Source organism: Clupea harengus, chromosome 14 (genome assembly GCF_900700415.2).
Source record: "Clupea harengus chromosome 14, Ch_v2.0.2, whole genome shotgun sequence".
In the NCBI taxonomy this organism is placed as follows: domain Eukaryota; kingdom Metazoa; phylum Chordata; class Actinopteri; order Clupeiformes; family Clupeidae; genus Clupea; species Clupea harengus.
In genome coordinates this window covers 14,837,229-14,862,857 of record NC_045165.1, presented here as the reverse complement: position 1 = coordinate 14,862,857, position 25,629 = coordinate 14,837,229, and the positions used below count along the sequence as shown (strand labels likewise).

The window sequence follows — 25,629 nt, the reverse complement described above, 5'->3', positions numbered from 1 at the left end:
CACTTTAGCAGTTGTTCTCAGTTGGTAAAATAAGGCACTAACCACATAATTAATCACATTTTTATTTCTGAGTCAGTAATGAGCAGCAGATTGTTTGTAACCACCAGGAGTGCGGCCTCAGTACATGTCAAGGATCCTATTCTCAGTCAGATAACAATACAATTGAATTATTACAATTGATTAAAAACCGCCTTCTCAGCTATTCTCGCTATAAATGGAAGCGTAGAGATCCAGATTAGGCTTTTTGAGGTACATTTTCACCACAGCATGTTTAAGAAATGAAGCCACAACCCCAGAGAACAATGATTGGTTAATAATGTCGAGGACATTTCTACCCACAACATGAAACACTGAATTCACGACCCACGGTCGAGAGAAGCTCGCCTCTCGTGTGTGTGTGTGTGGAGATTGTTTTTGTTGTTTTTTAAATACATGATTCATGAGTACATTTTTTGAACCTGCACTAATGCAACATTTTAGCTAATGAGAACATACGTGTATATATAATACAAGATTAATGTTATTTTGATTAACAGTGCTTTTAAAATAATGAGTTGTTGATTGTTTTCTTGCACAGGACGTGGAGAGCTACGACCCCATCCTCAACCCAGTGCTGAACAGAGAGGTGCGCAGGACCGGAGGCAGAGTGCTCATCACCCTGGGAGACCAGGACATCGATCTGTCCCCGTCTTTCGTCATTTTCCTCTCCACTCGCGACCCCACGGTCAGTGTCCCCCCCCTACAAGCAGTCACAGAAATACCTGGGCTATTTCCTCATTATTTTTTATTTCCAAAATTGTCATGACCTAGTATTATTTATCAACATTAATCTCTGCTGATGTACCAGTAGACCGGTCATGACTCCCGTCCTCTGTATTTGTGTTTTTCAGGTTGAGTTCCCACCGGACCTGTGCTCTCGTGTGACCTTTGTGAACTTCACGGTGACGCGCAGCAGCTTGCAGAGCCAGTGCCTCAATGAGGTGCTGAAGGCCGAGAGGCCTGACGTGGACGAGAAACGCTCCGACCTCCTCAAACTGCAGGGTGAGCCGTGGTTAAGCACAACCTCTCTCATTCTTACAATCTCTCTCTCTCTCTCTCTCTCTCGTCTTTGCATGGTAGATATAAACAAAGTTTTTACAGCACTGTTACAAAATCATACCGTCATGATATGCACATATTCACAGCTACTCTTGATCCCACTCATGCATTAGTAGACACAGCAGTCATAATCATATTCAGCATCAATTGAATAAGTATTGCCCCACTAGGTGAGTTCCAGCTGCGTCTGCGTCAACTGGAGAAGTCCCTCCTGCAGGCCCTGAATGAGGTCAAGGGTCGTATCCTGGACGACGACACCATCATCACCACACTGGAGAACCTGAAGAAGGAGGCAGCGGAGGTGACGAGGAAGGTAGAGGAGACGGACATCGTCATGCAGGAGGTGGAGTCGGTGTCTCAGCAGTACCTGTCCCTGTCTTCGGCCTGCAGCAGCATCTACTTCACCATGGAAGCCCTCAACCAGGTGAGAACACTTTTCTCTGGACCTCAACTGCAGTGACGTTTGTTCATCTACTGCAGAAAAACACTCACAGAACACACAGAGATTTTAAAATGTAAACTGCAGATCATCTTTTAAGGCTTGGATTCATATCTTTTGACAACTAAAACTGCACACTGCACTTTTAATGTTACTGATTTTAAAAGATGTGACAACTGAATGTTTTAACTGTTGTTTATCTGAATTTGTGTGCGTGTTTTTTTTTGTTTTTTTTGCCTCGTCAGATCCACTTCCTGTACCAGTATTCCCTCCACTTGTTCCTGGACATCTACCACACAGTCCTCTATGAGAACGCCAACCTGAAGGGCATCAGTGACCACAGCCAGCGCCTCCACGTCATCACCAAAGACCTGTTCCAGGTACGTCACCCACCCAACAAAGAGAGGCTGTAAACGTAATCTACTGGAAACTGATTTTGACATGGGAAGTTTTACAGTCTCTGGGAGGGTCTCATTGCCTTGACATAAACCATGTTTTTCCTAAATAAAAGGCTTTTTTCCCCCCCTTTTTTCTCTCCCTGCCCATCCTTAACAAGGCTGTATTTTGTTTGTCTTAACAGATTGCATTTAACCGTGTGGCAAGAGGCATGCTTCACCATGACCATATCACTTTTGCCATGCTGTTGGCCAGGATCAACCTGAAGGGCATGCCCAGGTGATCTATTCTTATCCACACATCTACAATCCCTACCACATTGAGACTGAATTTGAGAACATATGCTTTGTATAAATGTATGTGGTAGGCATTGGTATATAATATTTTACATGCATTCTATGAATTAATGTATGTATGTGATCTTCCATTGTGCAGTGAGCCAGCCTTTGACGTCGAGTTCCAGCACTTCCTGCGTGGCAAGGAGATTGTGCTGAATGGCATGTCCATCCCCAAGGTGAAGGGTCTGACCACGGAGCAGAGCGAGGCCATGGTGCGACTCAACCGCATGCCTGCCTTCAATGACCTGATCACCAAAGTGCAGGCCGACGAGGTGAGAGGATGCTAACTTAAACATCGAACATAAAGGCTATACAGTTCCTTCTATTATCTACCATCCCATTATCCTCGATTATCTACTAGTCCGAAGTCTCTGAAAGAAGCCATCTTGAAGCCTGGGTAGATTAGGGATGTATAAATCATCGGATTTTCCCTCCCGCTCAAGAGGTTGTGCTAGTTCTCAAATGCAGATAGTGAGCACCATGCTCTGTATTCTCTCTTATTTCACAATAAAATACTTTTTCCATTGGTTCAGAAAATCATTCTAACGTAGAATACACATAGAGTTCTTCATTGCAGTAAGATGGCAGAGATAGTCTGCAAGACGTACACAAAAAGGCAGTTGGAGAGTGTGTTGAATATTCAGCGGTGTCACTACCATTTCCTGCTCTTTGTTTTAGAAGTGAATCTATGCCCTTTGGTAATGATCTTACATGCAAGTTTCATATGTTTCCTGTCACGGTTGCTTTGATACGTGATCGACTTATTGATACCTTCCATCTCCAAAAAAGGACTCATATATCATACTCATGGAGATTGGTTATAATAATTATTGATACCTTGTCAGACATTTAAATGTAACATCCTCTTTCTGTTTAAGACCGCAGTGTCTCACCACACTTTCTCACACACACACACACACACACACACACACACACACACACACACACACACACACACACACTTTTTACCACATCTTGTACTGCAGACTCAAAAGTCCCCTTGTCTTGCCCTCTGATATTTCCTGAAGGTTTTATAAACGACTACAAATGAATGCACTGATTACACGACTCCTAAAGCCTTAAGGTGAAATGTACTCCGAACTTGCAATCTTTAGTGGAGTAGATTTGACAGAAGCTCTTTGTTTTCTCCTTGCAGCAATTCTTCATGTGGGTTGAGAGCAACTCCCCCGAGCTGTCTGTGCCCTACCTGTGGGCCGAGGAGAAGGCATCCAGTAAGTCCTTAAAGCCCCTGTCATACTCAAACAAATGTACACACTGCAAAGCCTTCAAAGTGTCATAGCCTCAGTGTGTGGTCTGTAATAGGCTACTTTACCTTTACACTCAGAGGTGAAAATATTGAAACAATAACGAATTAAATGTGTTCTCATCTCCTCTCCCTGTCCTGAATCTGTAATAGCCAAATATGGTTGTGTGGCAATTTTACTATCTCACGTGTGATTGGTCATCTGGCCTGCCACTTACATGCTTGTGTTCCTTCCTCAGCTCCTATTGGCCAGGCAGTGCACCAGCTGCTGTTGATCCAGGCCTTCAGGCCTGACCGTATGCTGGCCATGTCCCACATCTTCGTCTCCAAGGTCCTGGGAGAGACCTTCATGGCCATCATTGAGCAGCCCCTCGACCTGGCCAACATTGTGGACAATGAGGTGACTAGCAGCTCACTTTTCAATTACTGTAATTTTAGAATAGAAATGTATCGTTTCCCATCAAACCACAGTTTGACAAATAATAAAAACAAATAAATCAGTCTGTAAATGCAACCGTACTGCTTTCTCTGAAAACAAATGTTTCATTCTGTGACTTAACATAAACCAAGCCAAAAAGCTTCTGAGGTTCATTTTTTTATGTGGTATGCGCATTAGAACTCGGGATAGGATTAGGAGTGAGGATTATTTTAGTAATTACTTCATGGGTTTGGTTTAACCCTGTGCTGATGAGGCTGAATTGGTGTTTTCAGGTGAAACCTGGAACCCCTGTGCTGATGTGCTCTGTGCCCGGGTACGACGCCAGCGGCCTGGTGAGAGATTTGGCTGCTGAGCAGAACAAACACATCACCTCCATCTCCATTGGTAAGACTACGCAGGGCGTCTGCGGAAACTCTGGTTTGCCAAAGAGCAGATTCAAGTTCAGTATCTGATTGCACTGAACTTTGACTCTGTACAGTTAGGCCACAGGATGTCTGTGTGTTTAAACTTTGACCCCGTACAGTTAGGCCACAGTATGCCCGTGTGTTTAAACTTTGACCCCGTACAGTTAGGCCACAGGATGCAGCGTTTACTTTTTTGTTTCTTTTTTTTTTGGTTGCAGTTGAACTGTAAAAACAGAGGCTTGGGTGAACTTTGATTTATCTCTGCTTCGCAGGTTCTGCTGAGGGCTTCAACAAAGCTGACCGTGATATCAACACTGCTGTGAAGTCTGGCAGGTCAGTGTCAGTGGAAATGTTTCTGCTGTCTTTTCTTTGAGTGAATTGAAATCCACTAAAGCCGTTCTATAGCTCTCTGGAAAACACTCCCTTAATACGTGTATACAGTTCATTGACATGCACTGGAGGTATTTGGACGATGGCACAATTTAGATTTTTTCCATTTTGACTGTGCTATAACTTTTACCTCAGACATTTTGTGATCGCCCTCTGAAAGTGGCAAGGCTCAACATTGATTTGAGGATGTCCACATGCCAGCTGGATGAGCACAAGTCTAGTTCTTCACAGATGATGTCCCTGTCCAGATGCCTCTGGACTGCAGCATTACCTCTGCCCTACCCAGCTCAGTACAATAGTCACATGTGGTTAACCTCCCTGCATTCTCTCCTGTGCAGGTGGGTGATGCTGGAGAATGTGCACCTGGCCCCTGCCTGGCTCATGCAACTGGAGAAGAAGCTCCACTCCATGCAGCCACACGCCTGCTTCCGCCTCTTCCTCACCATGGAGATCAACCCCAAGGTCAGTCCAAATTAACCCAATGCAGTTTTTTTTTTCTATTTTCTTTAAGCATTGCTTTATTAATATAAATTCTATTCATTTTTTTTTATTGTTTTGTTATGTATTTATGAAATGTGCCATTTATTTTTTGGGACAAAAGACTATTATAATAATAGCTACTTGCTGTAATTTTAGAAAATCATTAGATGCCAGATTCAGACTTAACCGTAGACATTGTCATCAAACGGTTTAATTTGAGTTCTGTCCTGGTCTCCCTCAGGTCCCAGTGAACCTGCTGCGTGCCGGTCGCATCTTTGTGTTTGAGCCGCCTCCAGGCGTCAAGGCCAACATGCTGAGGACCTTCTCCAACATCCCAGTGGCTCGCATGTGCAAGGTGAGCTCAGAACATGCCTCCATGTCATTTTGATGTTTGTTCTTTCACAAGTGGGCTTAGAAGATAATGGTGGACAAATCTGCAGATCTGAGGTCTGAAGGAGTTTCTTTTGAAGGCCTGTAACCTTCCAACCCGTGTGCAAAAAAAAAATGAATCTCTTTCTGATTTCGTAAGTGCACGTTACCCGAGACTTTTCTGTTTTGTCTGCTACCATAGTAACAGAGCATTGCCTGGATAGAGCAACTTTAATCTCTGTGATTCTAAGGGCAGTCTGATCATTTTGGCCATCTGCCCTGTCCCTGTTGTAATCATATGCATCATTAGCGTGCATTATTCCGAAATGCAAGATCATTGCCTAGCTGGAACGACCTAAACAGTTCTCCATCATACCAAGTTGTTTGCTAACTGCCACGTTTGCTTTGCAGGCTCCAAACGAGCGCGCCCGCCTCTACTTCCTGCTGGCCTGGTTCCACGCCGTCATCCAGGAGCGCCTGCGCTACGCCCCCCTGGGCTGGTCCAAGAAGTACGAGTTCGGAGAGTCGGACCTGCGCTCTGCCTGTGACACCATCGACACCTGGCTGGACGACACCGCTAAGGTGGGCTATCATGGTGTTTGACATGAGCACTTTTGATTGACTTCAAAGGGGCCTTTGTGAAGTTGCATGGATGTTGCATGCATCAGGAAAAGTAACAACCCCAGTAGGACATTTGTTACAGTATTTGACCCACACCAGGCATGCCCAGTAACACAATTGGGTGTTCATTGAGAAATGTTAGCACATGCTAGATATGAACAATCGTGTTGCATGTTGAACATATGAAATGCACTTTTAAGAATGAGTGTAGTGATTTTTACATGGATTATGGTTGTTTGTGTGTAATGTAATTATGACCGGTGTTGTATTGATCTCTCTCCCTTCCCGTCCTCACCCAGGGTCGTCAGAACATCTCTCCAGATAAGATCCCGTGGGCGGCCCTGAAGACGCTGATGGCTCAGTCCATCTACGGCGGGCGCATCGATAACGAGTTCGACCAGCGGCTGCTCAACACCTTCCTGGACCGCCTCTTCACCACCCGCAGCTTCGACAGCGAGTTCAAGCTCGCCTTCAAGGTGGACGGACACAAGGACATCAAGATGCCTGATGGCATCAGGTTAGTGCTGGGTTTCCCCCTTACTCCTGAGCAGAGCCCATCAGAAAAGTTCAGCAATGAACCAGAGGACATGAAATCACATTTCACGTGTTCTGTTTGTAGTTTACCTTTGACATGCAAAGCGTAATACTGTTGACTATACAAACATCAGAAACTAGAAAAATGCCAGTGTCACAATGTTAAGAATAAGAAAGTCATTGCTTAATACATTTCACCATGCTCTCTTTCCTTCTAGAATACATGGCCCCTTTTAAAGTGTAGACATACTGGAACTTTTGTGTAACAGGAATTTCTAACAGGACACGGTCAGATATGAGCAAGTCCTTTGAAATTTCTGATTGATCCAGCTGTATGCTGTGTGCTTTTCAGGCGTGAGGAGTTCATGAACTGGGTGGAGATGCTTCCAGACACCCAGACACCATCTTGGCTGGGGTTGCCTAGCAACGCAGAGAGGGTCCTGCTCACCACACAGGGTATGGCCACCAGCTCCTGTCACTCACCATGGCTCACCATGGTGACGCTGTGACAACAGGCTATGAGAGAGGGTCTCCTTCCTCATAGCCCACTTGACTGACACCTGGGCTCTTTGTCAATGCTTCTCCACATGTATCTACTACAGTGTAACAGTGTTTCTCTAACAGTGTTTCTCTCAGTTGATGTGTTCACAGGCTAACATCATTGCAAAGGTTAACTCATACAGCGCATAACCAAATATGAATAACTTTGCTCTGCCTTTGACAGAGCATTCTGTCCCCTGTGTATGTTACTCACTGACTCTCACTGCTCTCCGTGTTTTATAATATGCATGCCTAAATCCGTTTACTACTCCAGGACAGGTCTTTAGCTAATAAACAAGAGGTGGCTGTAGAACTAAAAGTAGAATTCACTATACTAACTCTTAATTTTAGATTATGTAGTTTTTATGGAATTGGTTGAAATTCAAAATTAAATTCTGCAAAACAAGCTTGAACTATAAGGTCGGAGTTGAAATTAGAATACTCATTTCAAATGCTGGTTACATGGCTAAATAGTTTTTTCCATTTTTTTATTTTTATTTTAACCAATTTTAAAGATCAGCTACTTTAGCCTAGAGAGATGGTAGAAATTGTAGTGTGTGTGTGTGTGTGTGTGTGAGCTAGTGATGGGTACACACTGGGGAGTGTGCTCTGCCAGGGGCAGGGGTGGGGGTTGAGTCCTCACCCTCTGGCAGCTGTATTTCGCATCAGTCGTGTCGGCTACCAGCAGCTGCTTACGCACTCCCCTAACCTTTGGTTGATTTTTGGTTTTCATGAGTTTTATGCTTTTGCTCACAGCGCTCCATGTTTGTGCTTTAAACTTAAACTTGCCATCCCACAAACATGCATGGGACCATTATAATTCACTACCTTACTGTCAATGTTTTGTTCTAATAAGTATAAGAATTTTGAGTTACTTTCTCCTTCTCCCTATTATTCTCCCTAACTAATTATTTTTGTAAGTACGTTTTGTAAGTGTTTATTTAATCTCTTGTATGTGAGTTAACATGTCAAAGGCGAATGCAGCGCTGCAGTTTGTCATCCATTATTAATTTGGTCTCCCTCCCTCCCCTCCCCCCATCCCAACTCTCCTGCACTATCAATGGCCTCGGTCCTTCCTCCTGCATCCTCCCTTTCCTCTCCCTCCTCCTCCTCCTCCTCCTCTGCTCCCCACAACTTCCTCCTCCCTCTCATGTTCTTACTCTTCCTCCTCCTCTCCCTCGTTCTTTCTTCTCCTCCTCTCACTGTCCGTCTTCCTCCTCCTCCTCCTCTCACTCTCCCCCCTCCACTCCCCTGCGTGCCCGTGGCCGTGCTGCTCAGGCACTGACATGATGGGTAAGATGCTGAAAATGCAGATGTTGGAGGACGAGGACGACCTGGCCTACGAAACGGAGAAGAAGCAGCGCACCAGCAGCTCCTCGGACGCCCAGCCGGCCTGGATGCGCATACTGCGCACCACCGCCTCCAACTGGCTGCAGCTCATCCCAGAGTCCGTCAACCACCTCAAACGCACCGTTGAGAACATCAAGGTAATGCAGGGCATATATGTGTGCCTGGGGCTTTGCCGTAAGCCTGCAGAGGATTGGGGCAGGCCTGAAATGGTATTACAAGACAAAAGAAAAATGAGTCCTCTCCCTATCGCTCTTAACAAGCAGAATACAAAACATTGGGTATTCCTCATAGATTATTGTGCTCGTAATGATGAGTAAGGAGTCTGGGTACATGATGATTTTTTTTCTGCAACATGGTGATTAGGGCTGAACGATTAATTGCATTTGCGATTTAATCGTGATATGATAGAACGCGATTTTCTAACCGCAACGTTCGCGATTAAAAATGTGGTCTAAAAAAAATAAATAGTGCCTGCCTTGTGTTTATTCTTACAATGACTTTGCCACTGTGCATTTAAGTAATTTAAACAAAGCCACCGATTTGTTGTTCTTGATTCTGTAATGAGCAGTTAAATAAAAATGTAAAATGTGGGAAATAATATTTTACACTAAATGTATCTAATATTGTGTTGGTCATATTTAAATCATTCATTACGATTTGTTGGGAAAAAAAATTGGATAAAATAAAAAAAATCGCATATTAAATCGCAATCGCAATATTTGGAGAAAAAAATCGCAATTCGATTATTTTCCCAAATCGTTCAGCCCTAATGGTGATGTGCAAATGACACTACATTCACAGGAACTTGTAATCCTCCTTCTCGAAAAACTTTATTGACCTTTTTCTTGCTCCACATTTCATGAGCTAAACCAAATAACTACATCCCACCAGGAGACATGCACATTTCTGTTCAAAGAGATCCATTTGTTACCCGTTTCCTAAAATGTAGGATCCGTTGTTCCGGTTCTTCGAGCGCGAGGTTAAGATGGGTGCGCGCATGCTGCAGGAGGTGCGTACGGACCTGACTGATGTGGTGCAGGTGTGTGAGGGCAAGAAGAAGCAGACCAACGACCTCCGCACCCTCATCAACGACCTGGTCAAAGGTCACTATTTCACGATCATTCATAAATAGATAATGTTCATATGTATTTACATGTACAGCTAGAGCTTATTTCGATTTGTGAAATGTATTTTAAATCAAGTGTGTGTATCCTTCCTGCAGGCATTCTGCCACGCAGCTGGTGCCGCTACACAGTGCCAGCCTCCATGACTGTGATCCAGTGGGTGGCGGACTTTAGCGAGCGCATCAAGCAGCTGCAGCAGATCTCACAGGCCGCCGCCAGTGGGGGCGCCAAAGAGCTGAAGGTCAGTGCACACACGCACGTCACCACAGACTCGCCCCAATAGATCACACCAAGCCATAGCTGTGACTGAATCAGCATGTTTAACTTCACTTTTCTGCACTGTGGTTACAAAATCAATTGCATCTTGTAATGTTACGTAAATGTGGCATTTAGGACCGGTATGTTTTATTTGTAATCAATTTATGTAAATGTGAGGTCCGATGTTAAGCTCTTTCTGGTGGTACTTAAGGATCGCTACACAAATGCCCAGCACAGTCTACCCACTTCACCCACCCAAAGAAAAGGCAGGACTAAAACCTGAAAAGGGACTGTAAGTAGACGATGGGTTGACTCAAAAACGATCCGCATACGGATGTAATTCTAGAATGTTGATTGGTTAAGATTAGTTACCAGGCAGGAACTGGCTAATAGCAGGACCTCTATTTTTTCGCTGAGCTTCAACGTCGTTTGCCTGACTTTTAAACGATCGTTTTATTTTTTTTATTTTAATTCTGTGAAGTTATACGTTTTAATACACAGCTGTTTTGTTAACCGAATTTTTACGAAGTCATACGGCTAAACAAACAACCGACTTGTTCACCGAACTTTTCAACCGTGGAAAATACATAGCAGTAAGCTAACGTAGCCAAACGATGCGTTAGCTTAGCCTGGTAGTCAACCTGTTGACATCATATCTTGGTCGCATCGGTTTAATTAATTAATTAATTAATAAATAAATAAACACGTCTCTTACCTTGAACATCTACTCCTCATGTCACGAAGTTGCTACACTAACTGTCTGTAACACTATGCACAAATGCACAATATATCCAAAACAATATAGCACATCAATGCAGCAACCTAGAAATGCTAAGCCCCCTGAACTCCTATGCATACTACAGGTTATTGAAATCAGTTTCCGAGAATGGCAAACAAAAAATATGTTTGCGAAGAAAAGAGCAACCTTCCTTGCAATTTGTTTGTAATGTTAGTTACAAACAGTCAACAGTTTTACAGAGGTATAGAAAACATTGGTGATAGAAACTAGGTTCTAAAAAAGGTTCCCAATTAATGTCTTTGAAACCAATCTATTTATTCAGTGACATAATCTTGACAGTGACACATAACTGCTCTGAACTTTGACTGACAGCTGAGTACTTACACATTACAGCCATCAGTAGAGCTAGCAATAAATACATTTTCCAAACCAAGTGCAGTAATTACACTAGGGTGCAGATGTATATGCACACATGATAAACAACATCTGAACGAATTTAAATACAATTCAATAGCAAACATTGAAAAAACTATGACAGTGTATGGTTTTTTTTAATTTGATGCAAGACATTCAGTGTCGGGTGATTGCAGGGAGATAGGTGCCTGTCTTCAGGTGCAGTGTCTTGCTGTGGTCAGTCTAAATTAATTGAGTCTTGATGTGTTCCATTGAGTAGACCTGTGGAAATATACTGCAAAGCATATACTTGTTTAAAAAACATGATTACTAACACCATTCAAAGCAAGACCTGTTTAGGATAGCCTCCACACAAGGTTAATGAAAAATAAAAGGATGCTTAGATACTTTTAAATAACAAATGTGTATAACAGACATGTGTGACAGACATACAAACTTCACAGGGACATACATAGAACATGGTATACATATAACATACATTTAAAGGGGAAAATGGAGAGACAACCAAACTTACCTGTCCCCTTACAAAAAACAGTAAATACAACCTGTGGAAGTGCGTACGTCTAACCCCAGGTGTGCGCTGACAGATTGCACGCCGCACTTGGGAACCGTAAAGGACTTCCTACAAGCGCAACACACGCACTGCTCGCTGACCACACCTGTAAGACAGTAAAAACAAGGCACATCTTTCTAACCCCAGGTGTGCGCTAACCACACCTGTAAGACAAAGTCTAACCCATGTGACCGGTGACAGAAGCAAGGCACGTCTAACTCCAAGTGACTGGCATTGACTAGGGAACGCCAGCAGCAGGGCACAACTTCACCTTATCTAACCGAACCTGTAAAGCTACAGTACAACGCATTTAACCCCAGGTGTCCGCTGACCGAACCTGTAAAGCTACAGTACAACGCATTTAACCCCAGGTGTCCGCTGACCAAACCTGTAAAGCTTTATTTTAACGCAGACCTACGAGACGGGGCAGTAGCACCACGCCATCTGGCTTAATGCCATTGATACAGCTTAAAGTTCTTTCCGTAACACAACTATGTGCTGTCCAGTCACGACACCACAACGTGTATGCGTCTGTGGTAAGGGCGTGAAACACTGCTTTGTCTTGTGAAGACAAAAAAAACCAGAGTAAACTTCTACAAAACAATAACAGATACTGGTAGGTTGTCAGACTACAGAGAAAATAGAAACTACTTACAGTGGAACGTTGTTTGTGATCTGCAGCAATCACTGCAACGCGCGTATTCACAATCTACAAGAAAGAAAAAGAAATTTGACGACAACATGATAGGAAAAAAGTAAAATAAAAATGTATTTCTAAGTTTTACTTACATCATCGGTCAGCCAGTTGAACTCTGGGCCTGCCAGACTGTCTACGTCGCGCAACGTGGCACGACAACTTCCAATGCTGATCAAGACGCGTATTTGTCCACATCATTGCGGATCTGTTGCGTCAGTACCTGATGGATTGGAAGCATGTGTATAGAAGTTACACATAATGTCCACCCCAAACTACTACTAAATGGAAAAGATGGTTCACCATGGTAGACTATAGACCATTTTACCTTTGCAGAAAAACAGTGAATGAGTTAAATAACCAACAGATCAAAAGAAGAAAGCAGAAGAAACTAATACATTGAAACGAACACTAATACATTTAGAAAATGTACCTCGTCCTCTGAACTTATTTAGAGAATAGGAATATCTGAAATTGGGAAAAACACACACACAAACACAAACCATTCAGCATCTACTATACATATACATCTATGTATGTACAAATATGTTTGTTCTCTGTACAAGGTTGTGCCCTCACCTGTGTCTGCTGCCTTGCTGTGTGTGTGATCAACATCTGCACCTTTTAGGAAAAAGGAAAATGAAACACATTCAACACTCTACATTGAACTTGACATGACAGTACATATGTGGAGATGTATAAATGAAGAAATACCTACATTCAGCACCTACAGCTTCCATCGAGATGTCGCACAATACACTCAATTCCTGGACATCAGAAGCGATGCCGACATCTTGGCGTGTCTGTTCGACGAACATATGGCTTCAAATGGCAAAACATTTGGCAAAACGAACATTCACCATCTGACTTCACTTTGAAAGACCCTCACTGTCAACAGATCTGGACACTCTTTTGGCTGTCATGGACTCCACCTTAAACGGTCCAGCCCAACGTTCATTCATCGCATTTCCTAACTTCACCGCTTTCTTGGTCTGCCACGAGGACCTCATCGCCCTCCTTGACATCAAAGCATTTAACATTACGCCTCTGCTGGGTTTCAAACTGCAATTTCTGTCTACCCTGGGCAATTGCAATGTTCTCCTGAACCTTGGCATGAACTTTGGCAAGTGAGTCTGCCCTCCTCTGCAGCGTCTCTTCACTGTTCGCGATCTCAGTCATCTACATTTGGATCGGCGCTGCTGCCGGGATGAACCCGATAAATTGCAAAATATGGGCTTACCTTTGTGGAACGCTGCTCGAGGTGTTTATCGAATAAACAGCGTGTTGCAGATAGACGTCCCAGTCATTCTGCTCCTCATTACAGTACTTTGCAAGATGGCGCTTAATGTTCTGGTTTGAGCGCTCATCTTGCCCATTGCTCTGCGGGTGGTAGGCTAAAGTTACAGCATGCTCTATCCCAAAGGTTTCAAAAAGAGCTTTGTTACAGTCATTAACAAACTCTCTTCCCATATCAGTGATAATCTTTTTGACACCACCCTGTGCCAAAACAGTTTGTGTCACCATAAGTCCTACCCCTGGACCGTTCTTGCCTCTCAGAGGCCTAGCCATGACCCACTTGGAGAACAAATCAGTAAACTTATGATATGGGTGTAACCCTTGGATGTCGTTTTGAGCGGCCCAATTAAATCAACTCCCATGACCTGCCAGGGACCCTGGACCTTAATAGGGTGTAGCGTAGGTGCTACAGTCTTAATTCTGTCATGGCTCACAGGCACCAACCCAATCCTCTACATCCTTTTTCAAAGTCAGCCAATAAAAATTCTGCACTGCCTTCTGTGTGGGTGCTCTCCAGTGGCTGCACTGTCATGGCACTCATACAGTACCCTGTTCCCTCTCCTCAGGAGTACGTACAACTAGACGTCTCTTACCTGAATTAACATAGTACAACTTACCCATATCTAACACATACTGCTTTGCTGCTCTACCGACAGAAGACATCTGTATCCTACTACTCCCTAGTTGGTGGGAACCATTTGCAAGGTAATAAAATATAGCGTCCAGACGTGCAAAACTCTCCATCTCTCAAGGATGTCTAAATAAAACACAATATGTCACTTACACTTCACAAACACACAAAACACAACGTAGCACACTGTCACAAACGAGAAGAGGGAGAGAGAACATGACAGCATTAGTTCGGTGAACACATAGAAAGTCTGTAAATGTTCATGTATATGTCTGTAAATGTACATGTATATAAAAACATGAGATTTAAATCCCTGATCGCTGCATTTAACGTGCTAAATGTCATCCATAAAGTTTTGGCGCGCAGCGCAACCTAGCGCTTTATTTTCCCTCAGGTAAGGTAAGGCACTGCCCACAGCCGTTTGACAGCAGGCTATGCTACAATGTACAATGTACAATGTCATTAACACATCGTGAAAAAAGAGCAAAAACATCGAAACTATTGCAATAGCACCGGGAGATTTAAATCCCTGATCGCTGCATTTAACGTGACTGATTCGTGCCAAATGTCATCCATGCGCACTGACCAGAAGCGTTTGACAGCAGGCTATGCTACTGTGGGCTAACATTACTTGTAAGAAAAATTTCACGAAATTAAAAGTGAAGGTCCTCTATTTAATAGCATGGGCAACTAAGCATATAGCACTACTAAAGGGAAGGCTCGCTGTTGGCGACTTGTAACATTACCTGAGATTATTTGTAATGCAAGTAAATCAATTTACCTTAGCTGGATGGGGATGTGTAATCTGCTGATGAAGTTTAGGTAACTTCAACAGAGGCTTTTGTCTTCAAAAAGGATCTTTTGTCTTCAGGTCTTCATCTTCAGGTCTGGAAGTTTTCAAGTCTTCCAAACTTAGTCAGCTTGCATAAATGACTGTCATTTAAGCTAACCAATGAACTATTTTTTACAAAAACCTATCGATTGTGTATGTATGTGTGTTTGTAAGAGTGCTAGCTTGAGCTAACCAAACACAGTACAGTAGCTAGTTAGCTATCGTAGCCATGTCAGCCTATGTAAGATACTGTAATTTAAGCTAACCAATTAAATAACTTTCACACAAAAAACCCATCGATTATGTGTGTTTGTGATGTGTAACATATATCCTTTATCAATCACTCTCAGTTTATGTTATTTAACGCTACAGATTACACCTAACACACGTGTAATTCAGTTGCTATTAATGTTGAACAGCAACGTTAAACGTGACACCACATTAAATGTCAGGCAAACGACGTTGCAGCTCAGAGGGAAAAGTAGAGGTCCTGGTATTAGCCAATCAAATAAATGGTGTTTTCCGTTCCTGCCTGGTAACTAATCTTAACCAATCAACATTCTAGAATTACATCCGTATGCGGATCGTTTTTGAGTCAACCCTTCGTCTACTTACAGGGACCGCACAGAACATTCTAGAACTTCGGCAGCCCGTAATGGCTCAGCTCACAACAAAAAAAGATTGTTATCTGCAGTGACATTGTAGTACATGGGCTTCTATTAAGCTAAAACGGTTCAGTCTCACTAAAAAGTTTATTTTCTTTCTTCCCCCAGAACATCCACGTGTGTCTGGGCAGCCTGTTCGTGCCCGAGGCCTACATCACGGCCACCCGTCAGTACGTGGCCCAGGTCAACATGTGGTCCCTGGAGGAGCTGTGCCTGGAGGTTAACGTGACTTCCAGTCAGGGGGCGCCGCTGGACGCCTGCAGCTTCGGCATCAAAGGTGAGGGGGGTCAGAGAAGTCCCAGTGCACAGGGGGACTCGTATTAACAGAAGTCGCAGCACTTGTGTAGCACTTCTTATAGGCTCCTTTCTAGATACGAGAGCGCAACTGTATATAGAAATAGCACAATCAATTTGCTCAGTCAATTCTATTATGAAGTTCTAATATGAATGATTACCCCCTGTAAACAATATTCAATAGGTCATTTAGTTACATCAAAGTGGTGTGGAAGTCAGAATTTTTTTTTTTTTGCACAGTCCTATTTCCGTCTGGGCTTTTGAGTGTCATTTGGTATGTTATGTACATATCATTTCTTAAGAGCACTTGTCCTGTTCCCACTCCTGGTCTTCTGATATCTCTCTCTTGCTTGCGTCCTCAGGCTTGAAGCTGCAGGGTGCCACCTGTGGCAACAACAAGCTCTCCCTGTCCAACACCATCTCCACTGAGCTGCCCCTCACACAGCTCCACTGGCTGAAGCAGTGCAGTGCCGAGAAGAGGAACCAGGTGAACAAACGCTCACGCACACTCCCTCTCTCTCACATCTGATGCTTTCACTCGGTCACACTCTGTCAGTCTCTCTCTCGCTCGCACACTCACAATCTCTCTCTCTCTCTCTCTCTCACAACACACACTCCGAGGCATTCAACAAATGTGTTTATTTCTCCCCCCCCCAATGCATTCAGCATCTTCAGCGCTTCTTGTTAACAATGATCTGACAATGTCACAATCTCGCAAATTATTACATTTTGATTGTACTCACATTTGTCTCCCTCCTTACACCCCACCCCCCCAAATATCCTATTGCAGGTGACTCTACCCGTGTACCTCAACTTTACTCGTGCCGACCTCATCTTCACCGTGGACTTCGACATAGCCACAAAGGAGGAACCTCAAAACTTCTACGAGCGCGGAGTTGCCATTCTCTGCACAGATTAGAGAGCGCTGGTCACCAAAACATTTAAAAAAGCTGTTAAACTTAATCATTAATCATTCCTAGCAACTAGCATGTCTCTGAATTAAAAGTAGTTTGCTAGCATAAATATGGTTCAAGCATACACTTGCATTTATCAAACAAGGCTTTTTAGTAGAGTAGTAATCTGTGTGTGGACACATTAAATATTCAGTCTTTGGGAATGAGATCAGAAAGTGTGTGGAAAGTGGGACTAAGAGTCTGTGAATGTGAAGGTGGGAGGTTTGGAAGTCAAGAAAGTTGGAAGTCAAGAAAGTTGGAAACCGAGGAAGTTTTAAAGAAGGTTGTCTGTATGTATTTTTAGAAAGGAGTAATGTCTGTTGGTCTGTTAACATTAAAGGTGGTATTCATTAATTATGGCTGTGGCATCTCTTTGACTGTACTGTGTGTGGAATGTATGGGGTTGAGCAATCCCCACAAGTGCAGGGATTTTCCATCTAGCCATAAACTGGGATTCTAGAGGGTAGAAGTTGGGGGCCACAGGTTGCACAGATTAAAGGTAGAGTCCACAATTTGGTTTTGCGAAAGATTGTTAATATATATGAGCCCAGCAGCCAGTCAAATTACACCCCTCACTTCAATCCTCCTAAAGCACTGTGTTGATTGGCTGGGATTGTTTATGGTGCATTGCCAGTGTTGGTTTCCCCATTTATAGGGCCAGGACTGTATGAACACTGGAGTTTAAGCAGGAGCTTTCAACTGATTGTGACCCAGTGACCACCATTCTGACTAAGAAGCAACCTGAGGGACCACTGATTCCCACAGTGAAACTGTCATTGAACGCATGGTCAGGGTTACACCGGTAATGCCTTCACGGACCACTGGATGAAAACCCCTGAGCTAGCTGAATTTTTGAATTTGTGTATGGTCTTAGAATCACATACGGTACTCTACCTTTTCATGAGAACAAATGTAAAATGCTTGCATCATGAAGAGAGCACAGCATCATATTAGTTGATTGAAATAATTTTGCTTAGCTAAATTATGTAAGACTGGTGTAGGCATGTACAGTTACGCATTTGATCAGAAGAACAACTTACTAGTGAGGTAGACGTCAAGTAAGGGCAGATCAAGTAGAAACTATTGAAAATAAGAACCTTCAGCTCTACATGTAGCTGGCACCAGATTGCACAACTGCAAGGAAGCCAGTTTCTTTTTTCAGCTACAGTTGCTATTGGAAATATTCAACCCTCAAAAGCTTGTAATGATTTACCAGTAAAATATTTTTCAAGGATTTTGCCTTGGATGACTTCCCTTATCAGTTGAGTAAAACATAAAATCAACAAAAGAAAATGTATTATGTAGTATTAGTGTGCAACAGTGCATTTTAATATAGCCATGTCACAATTATTCAACCCCTATATAATATTGCTGTTTTTAAAACCTTCTGATGGTTATTGTGGCCTAAAGTGGAGTTAAAACATAATTAAGCCTTTGGGAACTCTATAATGATCCTTAATTTGCTTCAGCTGTGATGCATACATAAACCCCACCCATGAAGGTGTTCAAGGTGAGTTGCGATCATGGGTAAGACTGATGAGCTTCCACAAAAACTGAGAGGAAATTATTTCTTTGCCTGAAGGGAATTGGGTATAAAAAGATTTCCAAAACATGTAACGCCACAGAGAGCATTATGAGGAAAACGTATTGCACAGCTTGAAACCTGCCTGGCCGTGGGAGAAATTCCAAAATGTCAAGAGCCCTTGGCAACATATTCAGGACAACTAAGAAAAAACCCTGTGTTACTGCAAAACGCTGCACTGAATAAAGACGGGCACTGAATTAACTCCAAGACGCACTCCACTCTTGCCCACGAGAAACAACTAGAAGGTCAACTAGAATATCCCAGGAGGAATTTGGACAGGACTGCAGGGTTTTGGGAGGCGGTTCTATGTACAGATGAAACTAAACTGGAACTGTTTGGACACATGGCCCAGCGGTATGTCTGGTGTGAGAGAGGCCAGGCTTATGACAAGAAGAATACCATCCCCACGGTCAAAAATGGAGGTGGGTCATTAATGATGTGGGAACGTTTTTTCTGCTGCAGTAACTACCAAACATGACCGTGTGCCTGGCATCATGGATTCCCAGAAAAACAGAGGAACTTCCTTCTGTTGGGAAATTGAACCTTGATGATCATTGGACTTTCCAGCAAGACAATGATCCCAAGCACACCTCCTAGTCAACCAAAAGCTTGGTTCAGAAATAGATCCTGGAGTGGCCTTCTCAGCTCCCGGATTTAAATCTTTGGTGGGATTTGAAGAAAGCCGTTGCAGAACGGAAACCATCAAACATCAATGAGCTAGAGGCTTTTGCATGTGAAGAATGGGAAAATATTCCAACAGAGAGGTGTAAGAAGCTTGTCAGCACTTACCGAATACACTTATTAGAAATTATGAAGGCTAAAGAATAATTTTTTTTTATTTGAACTCAAAGTTAAGTCAATTTATGTTCTCAAAATAACTCATATGTATCAATACATATTTTTTATTTTAATAAGGCTTTTTGTCATATTTTCATTAACTTCGACTCGCATCACATCTTTTGAGGTGAGGGGGTTAAACCGATTTCCGATTGCAACTGCGTGGGTAGTCAGCTGCTCCTCTTCTGAAGGCTCTTAACACAACACAGAGTACAGTCACTAACTGCACTAAGACTCCAATCCTTCCTACCCTTCACATGACCTTTCAATGCCCTCTGAACCAAACCACTCTGGAGTTTGTCAGTTTTAATTTCCCACCATGTTTTAGAATAAAAATTTATGTTTATATAATGTTCTGTGGCCAAGATGTCATCTAAACATGAACTGCCTCAGTGAGTGACAAAAATGTATCTTTTAAGTATGCCATTACATCAACTTTTCTATGTACCAAATATGTATAAGTTGTGCTGAATGTTGCACCCAATCAATTATCTCAGTCACAACTAAAATATTTAACACCAAGTGCTTTATTTACAGTGGAAGTGCAAAGTAACTCAAAATGTTTCAGAAGTTGACCTGATGGCTCCCCAGTTTCATTTCACTGTTGAGAGAAAAGATGGAGTGTTTTAGACAATTCCACCAAAGCGTTTTATATTCTTTTCAAAGGATAAGAGCTACTTTCCTGTTCCATCAAGCTGTGCTCACCTCAGGACTGTGGCTCTCCTCTTCCACTTTAGTCATACATTGCCTTTTCCTGTGCCAATACCCCATTTCACCCTGGGGAAGAACCAGCTTCCTTTTGGAAAGTGAGTCATAGCCTGTGGTACAGTCAGGTGACTGAAGTTGAGGCGTTGGTGTCTCTTGATCGTTTTCATTGGATGAACCACGCACAGCCCGCACGCAATCACCTCCAACAGTGGACAGCGCAGGGCCAGGTGGGTCAGAAGGGGACCTGGTGAACACGCCGCTATCTTCCAACACCCCTGCCTTTGAATCTTTCACATCGCTAGAAGGCCAATTGCCATTCTGGTTGGTGAAATCAATCTCTGAATCGCTTGACATGTGAATGTCTCCAAAATGGGATCCTCCTGCACCATCAGTTGTCCCACTTCTCTTCGCCTCCTTGGGGAGGGGGCCATGCATGGCTGTCCCTCTCCGGAACTTTCCCCAAAACCTGCAGGTACCCTTCTTTGGCCGTCTGGAACCATTCATGGAGCTGCAAGAGTCCTCTGAGCTTCCATCGTACGGATCTATGCACTGAAGGGGTGTGTTGGTCATGTTACATAAAGACAAATGGGGGCCTACAGACCACTGAACTTTGTTTTAAACTCCCAGTAGCATTTGGAACATTTTCAATAGATCCTAGGTGCTTATCTTAAGCATTACATTAATTTCTGTCTGTACTGACAATAGTCTGCAAAATAAAGTAACAGAAACTGGCCACCCAGACATCAGCTGACTGAAAGAGGTCTCGGGTTCAAAAGTCAGAGGCCCTCTGGTTGTTCTATCGCACTCAGGAGTGTTCATCTTCAACTCACCACGTTGTGCCAGCCAGTGGGTTTGTGTGTTAATGATGGCAGTTTCTGTGCAGCTCTTCTTTCTGCTGCCCCACTGACGTTGCCCTGAGACCAAGGCGATCCAGAGGTAAATACAACATAGGCCTACTGTAAATGTTTTACAATGTCAATGTAGGCCATTTTGTGATAATGAGCTGGTAGAATGACACATCATCAATGTTTTAAAATCTGTGGTAGGCCTAAATTAAACATAAATCAAGTAGTGGGTGATGCTGACATTATTCACCCATAATCCCACCTTGCTGCTGGTGTCTGACCACCTAGGGCTTGCATCAGATTCAGAATCAGAGCTTGAGTCCATTTTACACATCTCCTAACACAAAAAATATGTTTTCAGGAAGGGGGCAGATTTACAATTAATTAACACATTTTGATACCGCTGTTTTTGTCGAACATACATACAGGATTATAAACATAAAATGGCAATTCAACTTAAAATGGCCATTCTGGATATCCTCACCTTGTATTTAAATGTTAGTATATCCACTCTATCTGGGCCTCTATGGACATGTTTGTCTTCTCGATATGCTGTAAGGGGAAAGTGGCAAAACATTGCAATCTGAAGCTGACAAGAATTGTGGAAATCCACCCGCTCAACCCACTAATTTCTTTTGCAGGTGAACGTCATGTGCACCAGCGTCACACATGTGCTTGATGCGAAAAGAACTTCGCTAATCCTTTAAAACCAACTATACAAAGTTCTCTAAAGTTCACGAAGCTGTATGTAAGTGGTTACCTTTGCAATTATATTTTGGCCGTCGCCTCCACATAGACATCCTAGTAACCCTGTATAGCCAAATGTCGAGCTCCTGTCTAATTAGAAAATGTTTTAATTACGAGTTGGCCTGGGAGCACAGATGAAAAGCAGTAACCTGCCAGACAAGTCAAGCATCCTCTAGCCCCTGTATTTTAGGACTAGTACTGCCAACCGTGAAAAACACCTGTCGATGTCAAGTAGGCTATTTTGTAATTAGACAAAAAATGGCTAACTTTGAAGTAGGCTATCGATACGCTTACTAATATAGATTGCATCTTTTATTCCATAAAAATACCTGTTTGTATTTACATGGTTGTGCTAACCCTAACATGAACACATGAATGTAAAAGAAATTGCATTTGCATAGACTTCAGTTTAGTGTCGTGTTCAATGACGTAGTGTCTATAGCAGGACGTCGTGATGACAGCACGTAAAGACCAGGAAGTGGAATGTCAACTCGCGAGGATGCGGCTGCCGTAGTTACTTTTAAGTTATATTTTAACGTTGAAGCAGTGTCTGCTTGCATACAACAGCTTAGTGGAAACTTTGTACACAAAGTAACATTAACCCCAGGTTTGTTTACTTTCCATTGATACACTAAAGTGGTTCCCCAGCAGCCAAATCAGACAGGATTAACGTTAGCTAACCGTTTTTAGCTTGAGCGAGACCTGTTGGTGCAGGTTTTTATGGGAAGAACTATTGGCTGTCAGTCGTGGCTGTCTGCTAAGATTATACTATGTCTTATGTAAATATGCATATGAATTTCGGTTGTAGCTGTTTGAAGGATTGAGTTAGCAAGGTATTTTGATACATAACATTAAAGATCACCCGTTGGCTAGCAAGATGGCTAAAGTAAAGAGCTTGGAACCAAATAGCGAGACAAGCTACAATTGACAGCTGGTTTTTTTTGTTAACTTAGTGGGGAGTATGTTATGTGAAGCAGAGGGCTTACTGCACAATTTACAATGTTTGTGAACGAGTGCGGGGCGGGCGAAACCATTTGAAACTATTTGTTGTCATTCCAAAACTCTTCGTCTCTGACTCTGAGTGCATGCGAGTGTTTTATTTCTGCTTGCTGTGACGTTTTTATCATTATGTTGACATTTTCAGGGCGTGGACAAATACCAGTTTTGCACAATGGAAGAAAGGAAGATAAAACGAAAGAGCCCTAGGCCATCCACAAACTCCCAGTCTGCCCCTCCCGGTACAACCAAGAAAAATGCATCAAGTAGAAATCTTGGTTTCAGTGGTATGGGTACGCATTCTAGTCAAAAGACAAAGTATAAAAGGTATGTAACAAGTGAGCATGTACTAATACTGTGTTTAGATGATCACTCGGCACCCTTTTCCTGAAACAGCTTAGCCAGGGCTAGTACAATACAGTATAGTATAGCATGGTGTGGTATACTGACTAATGACCATATAGATATTTTATTATCTTATACCATCAATGGGTGAGTGCCCTGAATTGATCAGCAATAGGTGTTTTGCTGCCTTGAGTTTGGTCAGTGAGTGCTTTCTTCTGTAGGGGAATGAGAGACAAGCCAAGACCACAGAGCCAATCAGGAAAGAGTGGACAGGCTGCACCCATCCAGCACTCCTTCCTCACAGACGTCTCCGATGTCCAGGAGATGGAAAAGGGCCTTCTTGGTTTACTGAATGATTTTCATTCTGGTAAACTGCAGGCTTTTGGTAAGTCACAAGCAACGACTGCTGTAAACGGATATGTATTTAACTTACTGTCACTATTTCTTCTTATTTTTATATTTTGTTATTTAACATTTTTGTCATTTTAGGTAAGAGAATAAGCACCTACCATGCACAAAAGATTGGTATACTTTGATGGTTTTGGTAAATAGATTTGTACCATGTAGAAACTGTTCGTATTCCACTTTATATGATCAGTAGTAAAGACTGACCTGTTAGGATCTCCTTGTGATGCCAAGTCTAAACAGACACCATTGTTATGTAGGCTACTTCACCCACGAGCATTACATTACTCATGATGTGTTTTGACATTGACAGTTCTTGTGTAACCCCTTTCCTATCGGTTCAGGTAACGAGTGCTCCATTGATCAGATGGAGCAAGTTCGAGAGATGCAGGAGAAACTCGCTAGGCTGCACTTTGATCTGTACGGAGAGGTGGACGAGATGCCAGAAGACCAGCGTAAGCAAGCCTGCGATACCAACATGGATAAATTACTGTCGAATGTGAGTAGCATATGTGTAATCACAAATCACTTGGGTGACTTTTACTATGCATTTTTCTCCGATATGTTGGACACTTTATCTCCTAACAATATTTTACTGGTTGCAGTGATTTCAATTTGTCCTCTTTGGTTTTTTTTTCAGCTTGAAGAGCTCAGTTCATCAATGTATCCTTTATCTTTGAATGCTAACCATCAGAAATGACCTTCAACATATAACACAAATGTAATTGTATTCCATTGTCACTGTAGTTGCTCAGCACATAGGACAAAACCATATAGTACTTTAAAATCCTTAACTCTGCCTTTGCCCCAAGACAAAAGCTCAACCTTGCAGACAGTCAAGACGTGCCCAGAACATCCAGCATGTAATGTTCCGGGACTGTGCCGTGCCTGCCAAGGAAAGCTTCATGTACTGTACATATCTCCTGCACGATCAGTCATCAGAAAAGGGTTACGCAGCAATACATATGAGACACTTGCACATGATGCAGTATTACATGAATGAGATAACTTCAGGGGCATGCTTTGCTTGCCCCGTGTCGTGTTCGATGGCACATTAAGACAAATGCTAATTTTTCTTTGGTCAGACGTTGACTTTGTCCAACGGATCAAAATTTTGGTATGATTCCAAAGGATCTGTGGTAATGTCATACCATAGGGTGTTAATCAGACTTTGAGTTTGAATCTAGTCAAACTTGTTTATGCATATCCACGATGTTGCTTTGGTCACATCAAGCACTTTCTTAATTACCAGTAATCTGAAATATATTAACACTTTAATGTACTTGATGTTGTGATCACACCAGCATTCACCTCTTATAGTACAAATATACTGGTGAGTACTTGTGTTTTTAAACCACATGTACACTCTACGTTAAATGTTCTACCTAGAACTTTCAGGAGTTTGTCAGCTTCTCTTCAGAGGAGCAAAGGTTCTGAGGCCTCAAGGGTGCTGTCTAGAACTTTTAAGTATTCTTGCTCTTGTTGGAATTCTATATAGTCTTTAAAGATTCTCCCATAAGAACAAACTGAAAACCCCTTTTTTTCTAAGCATTTGGGAAATGATCTACAGTGAATGAAAGGTATTATCATCTGTTACTTAATGCACTGACTAAAGGTATCAAAAGACAACAAAATTTTACTATTTGCCTTACTGTTACGATTTTATTAAATAGTATAATGTTTTTAATTACTGCCTCTGAAACTAAGTTGATTGTAATATTTTATTTTTTCCTAATATTGTATATTTCAGATTTTGTTTATTATAATTTAAGGTGACTTTTATGATGATTGGCATGGAAACGGGATGAATTTTCTGATTTGTTGAAATGTTATTTTTAGAAGTATTCATGAATGTCAATAAAAAACTCGTATTAGTTTATCAATGTATGCATGCATTTTTCTCAATATACGGTATACCCACTTTTCATTGTGGGTTCATATGTGGAATTTATGTGAATTTGACAAGAGAAGGCCTGCATTCGTCGTTCAAATGGACACAGAAAATACGATTTCAGATGCAATTGTTTTAGAACTTCCATTCGTGCA

The 25,629-nt window shown here is 42.4% G+C and overlaps 3 protein-coding genes across 5 annotated transcripts in view; 2 read left to right on the top strand and 1 right to left on the bottom strand.

The window, feature by feature from the left end:
• Positions 1-17,469, top strand: part of dync1h1 (dynein, cytoplasmic 1, heavy chain 1) — a 50,298-nt gene extending 32,829 nt beyond the window's left edge. For both annotated transcript variants that reach the window (XM_012836778.3, XM_012836777.3), the window contains exons 57-77: positions 578-724; positions 891-1,041; positions 1,269-1,522; positions 1,783-1,917; positions 2,118-2,212; positions 2,369-2,543; positions 3,428-3,503; positions 3,775-3,935; positions 4,247-4,358; positions 4,651-4,711; positions 5,107-5,230; positions 5,490-5,603; positions 6,029-6,199; positions 6,538-6,755; positions 7,125-7,228; positions 8,591-8,799; positions 9,612-9,765; positions 9,885-10,027; positions 15,977-16,145; positions 16,525-16,649; positions 16,953-17,469. In XM_012836778.3, the coding sequence (XP_012692232.1) occupies positions 578-724; positions 891-1,041; positions 1,269-1,522; positions 1,783-1,917; positions 2,118-2,212; positions 2,369-2,543; positions 3,428-3,503; positions 3,775-3,935; positions 4,247-4,358; positions 4,651-4,711; positions 5,107-5,230; positions 5,490-5,603; positions 6,029-6,199; positions 6,538-6,755; positions 7,125-7,228; positions 8,591-8,799; positions 9,612-9,765; positions 9,885-10,027; positions 15,977-16,145; positions 16,525-16,649; positions 16,953-17,081 (3,027 nt within the window). In that variant the 3' untranslated portion in view covers positions 17,082-17,469. The remainder of the gene's footprint in view (positions 1-577; positions 725-890; positions 1,042-1,268; positions 1,523-1,782; positions 1,918-2,117; positions 2,213-2,368; positions 2,544-3,427; positions 3,504-3,774; positions 3,936-4,246; positions 4,359-4,650; positions 4,712-5,106; positions 5,231-5,489; positions 5,604-6,028; positions 6,200-6,537; positions 6,756-7,124; positions 7,229-8,590; positions 8,800-9,611; positions 9,766-9,884; positions 10,028-15,976; positions 16,146-16,524; positions 16,650-16,952) is intronic.
• A 2,577-nt stretch (positions 17,470-20,046) lies between these two features.
• Positions 20,047-22,017, bottom strand: LOC105908299. Its single transcript, XM_012836781.3, has 6 exons — positions 21,851-22,017; positions 21,575-21,642; positions 21,353-21,427; positions 21,076-21,159; positions 20,243-20,794; positions 20,047-20,138 (listed from the first exon to the last, which is right to left on the bottom strand). Exons 1-6 carry the CDS (start codon positions 21,888-21,890, stop codon positions 20,136-20,138), a joined length of 822 nt encoding a protein of 273 aa, XP_012692235.1. The 5' UTR covers positions 21,891-22,017; the 3' UTR covers positions 20,047-20,135.
• Positions 22,018-22,271: 254 nt separating this feature from the next.
• ccdc28a (coiled-coil domain containing 28A) lies at positions 22,272-25,462 on the top strand. Of its 2 annotated transcripts, none has more exons than XM_012836782.2 (6): positions 22,272-22,444; positions 22,982-23,160; positions 23,400-23,563; positions 23,928-24,082; positions 24,224-24,246; positions 24,396-25,462. In XM_012836782.2, the coding sequence occupies exons 2-6, from the start codon at positions 23,009-23,011 to the stop codon at positions 24,448-24,450; spliced, it is 549 nt and encodes a 182-aa protein (XP_012692236.1). In that variant the 5' UTR covers positions 22,272-22,444; positions 22,982-23,008; the 3' UTR covers positions 24,451-25,462. The 2 variants fall into 2 exon arrangements, with proteins under 2 accessions (XP_012692236.1, XP_031436080.1); XM_031580220.1 differs by lacking the exon at positions 22,272-22,444 and adding an exon at positions 22,543-22,670.
• The last annotated feature ends 167 nt before the right edge of the window (positions 25,463-25,629 follow it).

What these genes read in the sequence shown, in the direction of transcription:
- LOC105908299 (XM_012836781.3), bottom strand. Translation starts at nt 21,890, where the DNA reads ATGTCTATGTGGAGGCGACGGCCAAAATATAATTGCAAAG. An exon ending in GCCAAAATATAATTGCAAAG is followed by an intron (nt 21,643 to 21,850) that starts GTAACCACTTAC and finishes TTCCCCTTACAG; the next exon opens with CATATCGAGAAGACAAACAT. An exon ending in TACTAACATTTAAATACAAG is followed by an intron (nt 21,428 to 21,574) that starts GTGAGGATATCC and finishes TTTTTGTGTTAG; the next exon opens with GAGATGTGTAAAATGGACTC.
- ccdc28a (XM_012836782.2), top strand. Translation starts at nt 23,009, where the DNA reads ATGGAAGAAAGGAAGATAAAACGAAAGAGCCCTAGGCCATCCACAAAC. An exon ending in TGGATAAATTACTGTCGAAT is followed by an intron (nt 24,083 to 24,223) that starts GTGAGTAGCATA and finishes TTTTTTTTTCAG; the next exon opens with CTTGAAGAGCTCAGTTCATC. An exon ending in GAAGAGCTCAGTTCATCAAT is followed by an intron (nt 24,247 to 24,395) that starts GTATCCTTTATC and finishes CTTTGCCCCAAG; the next exon opens with ACAAAAGCTCAACCTTGCAG.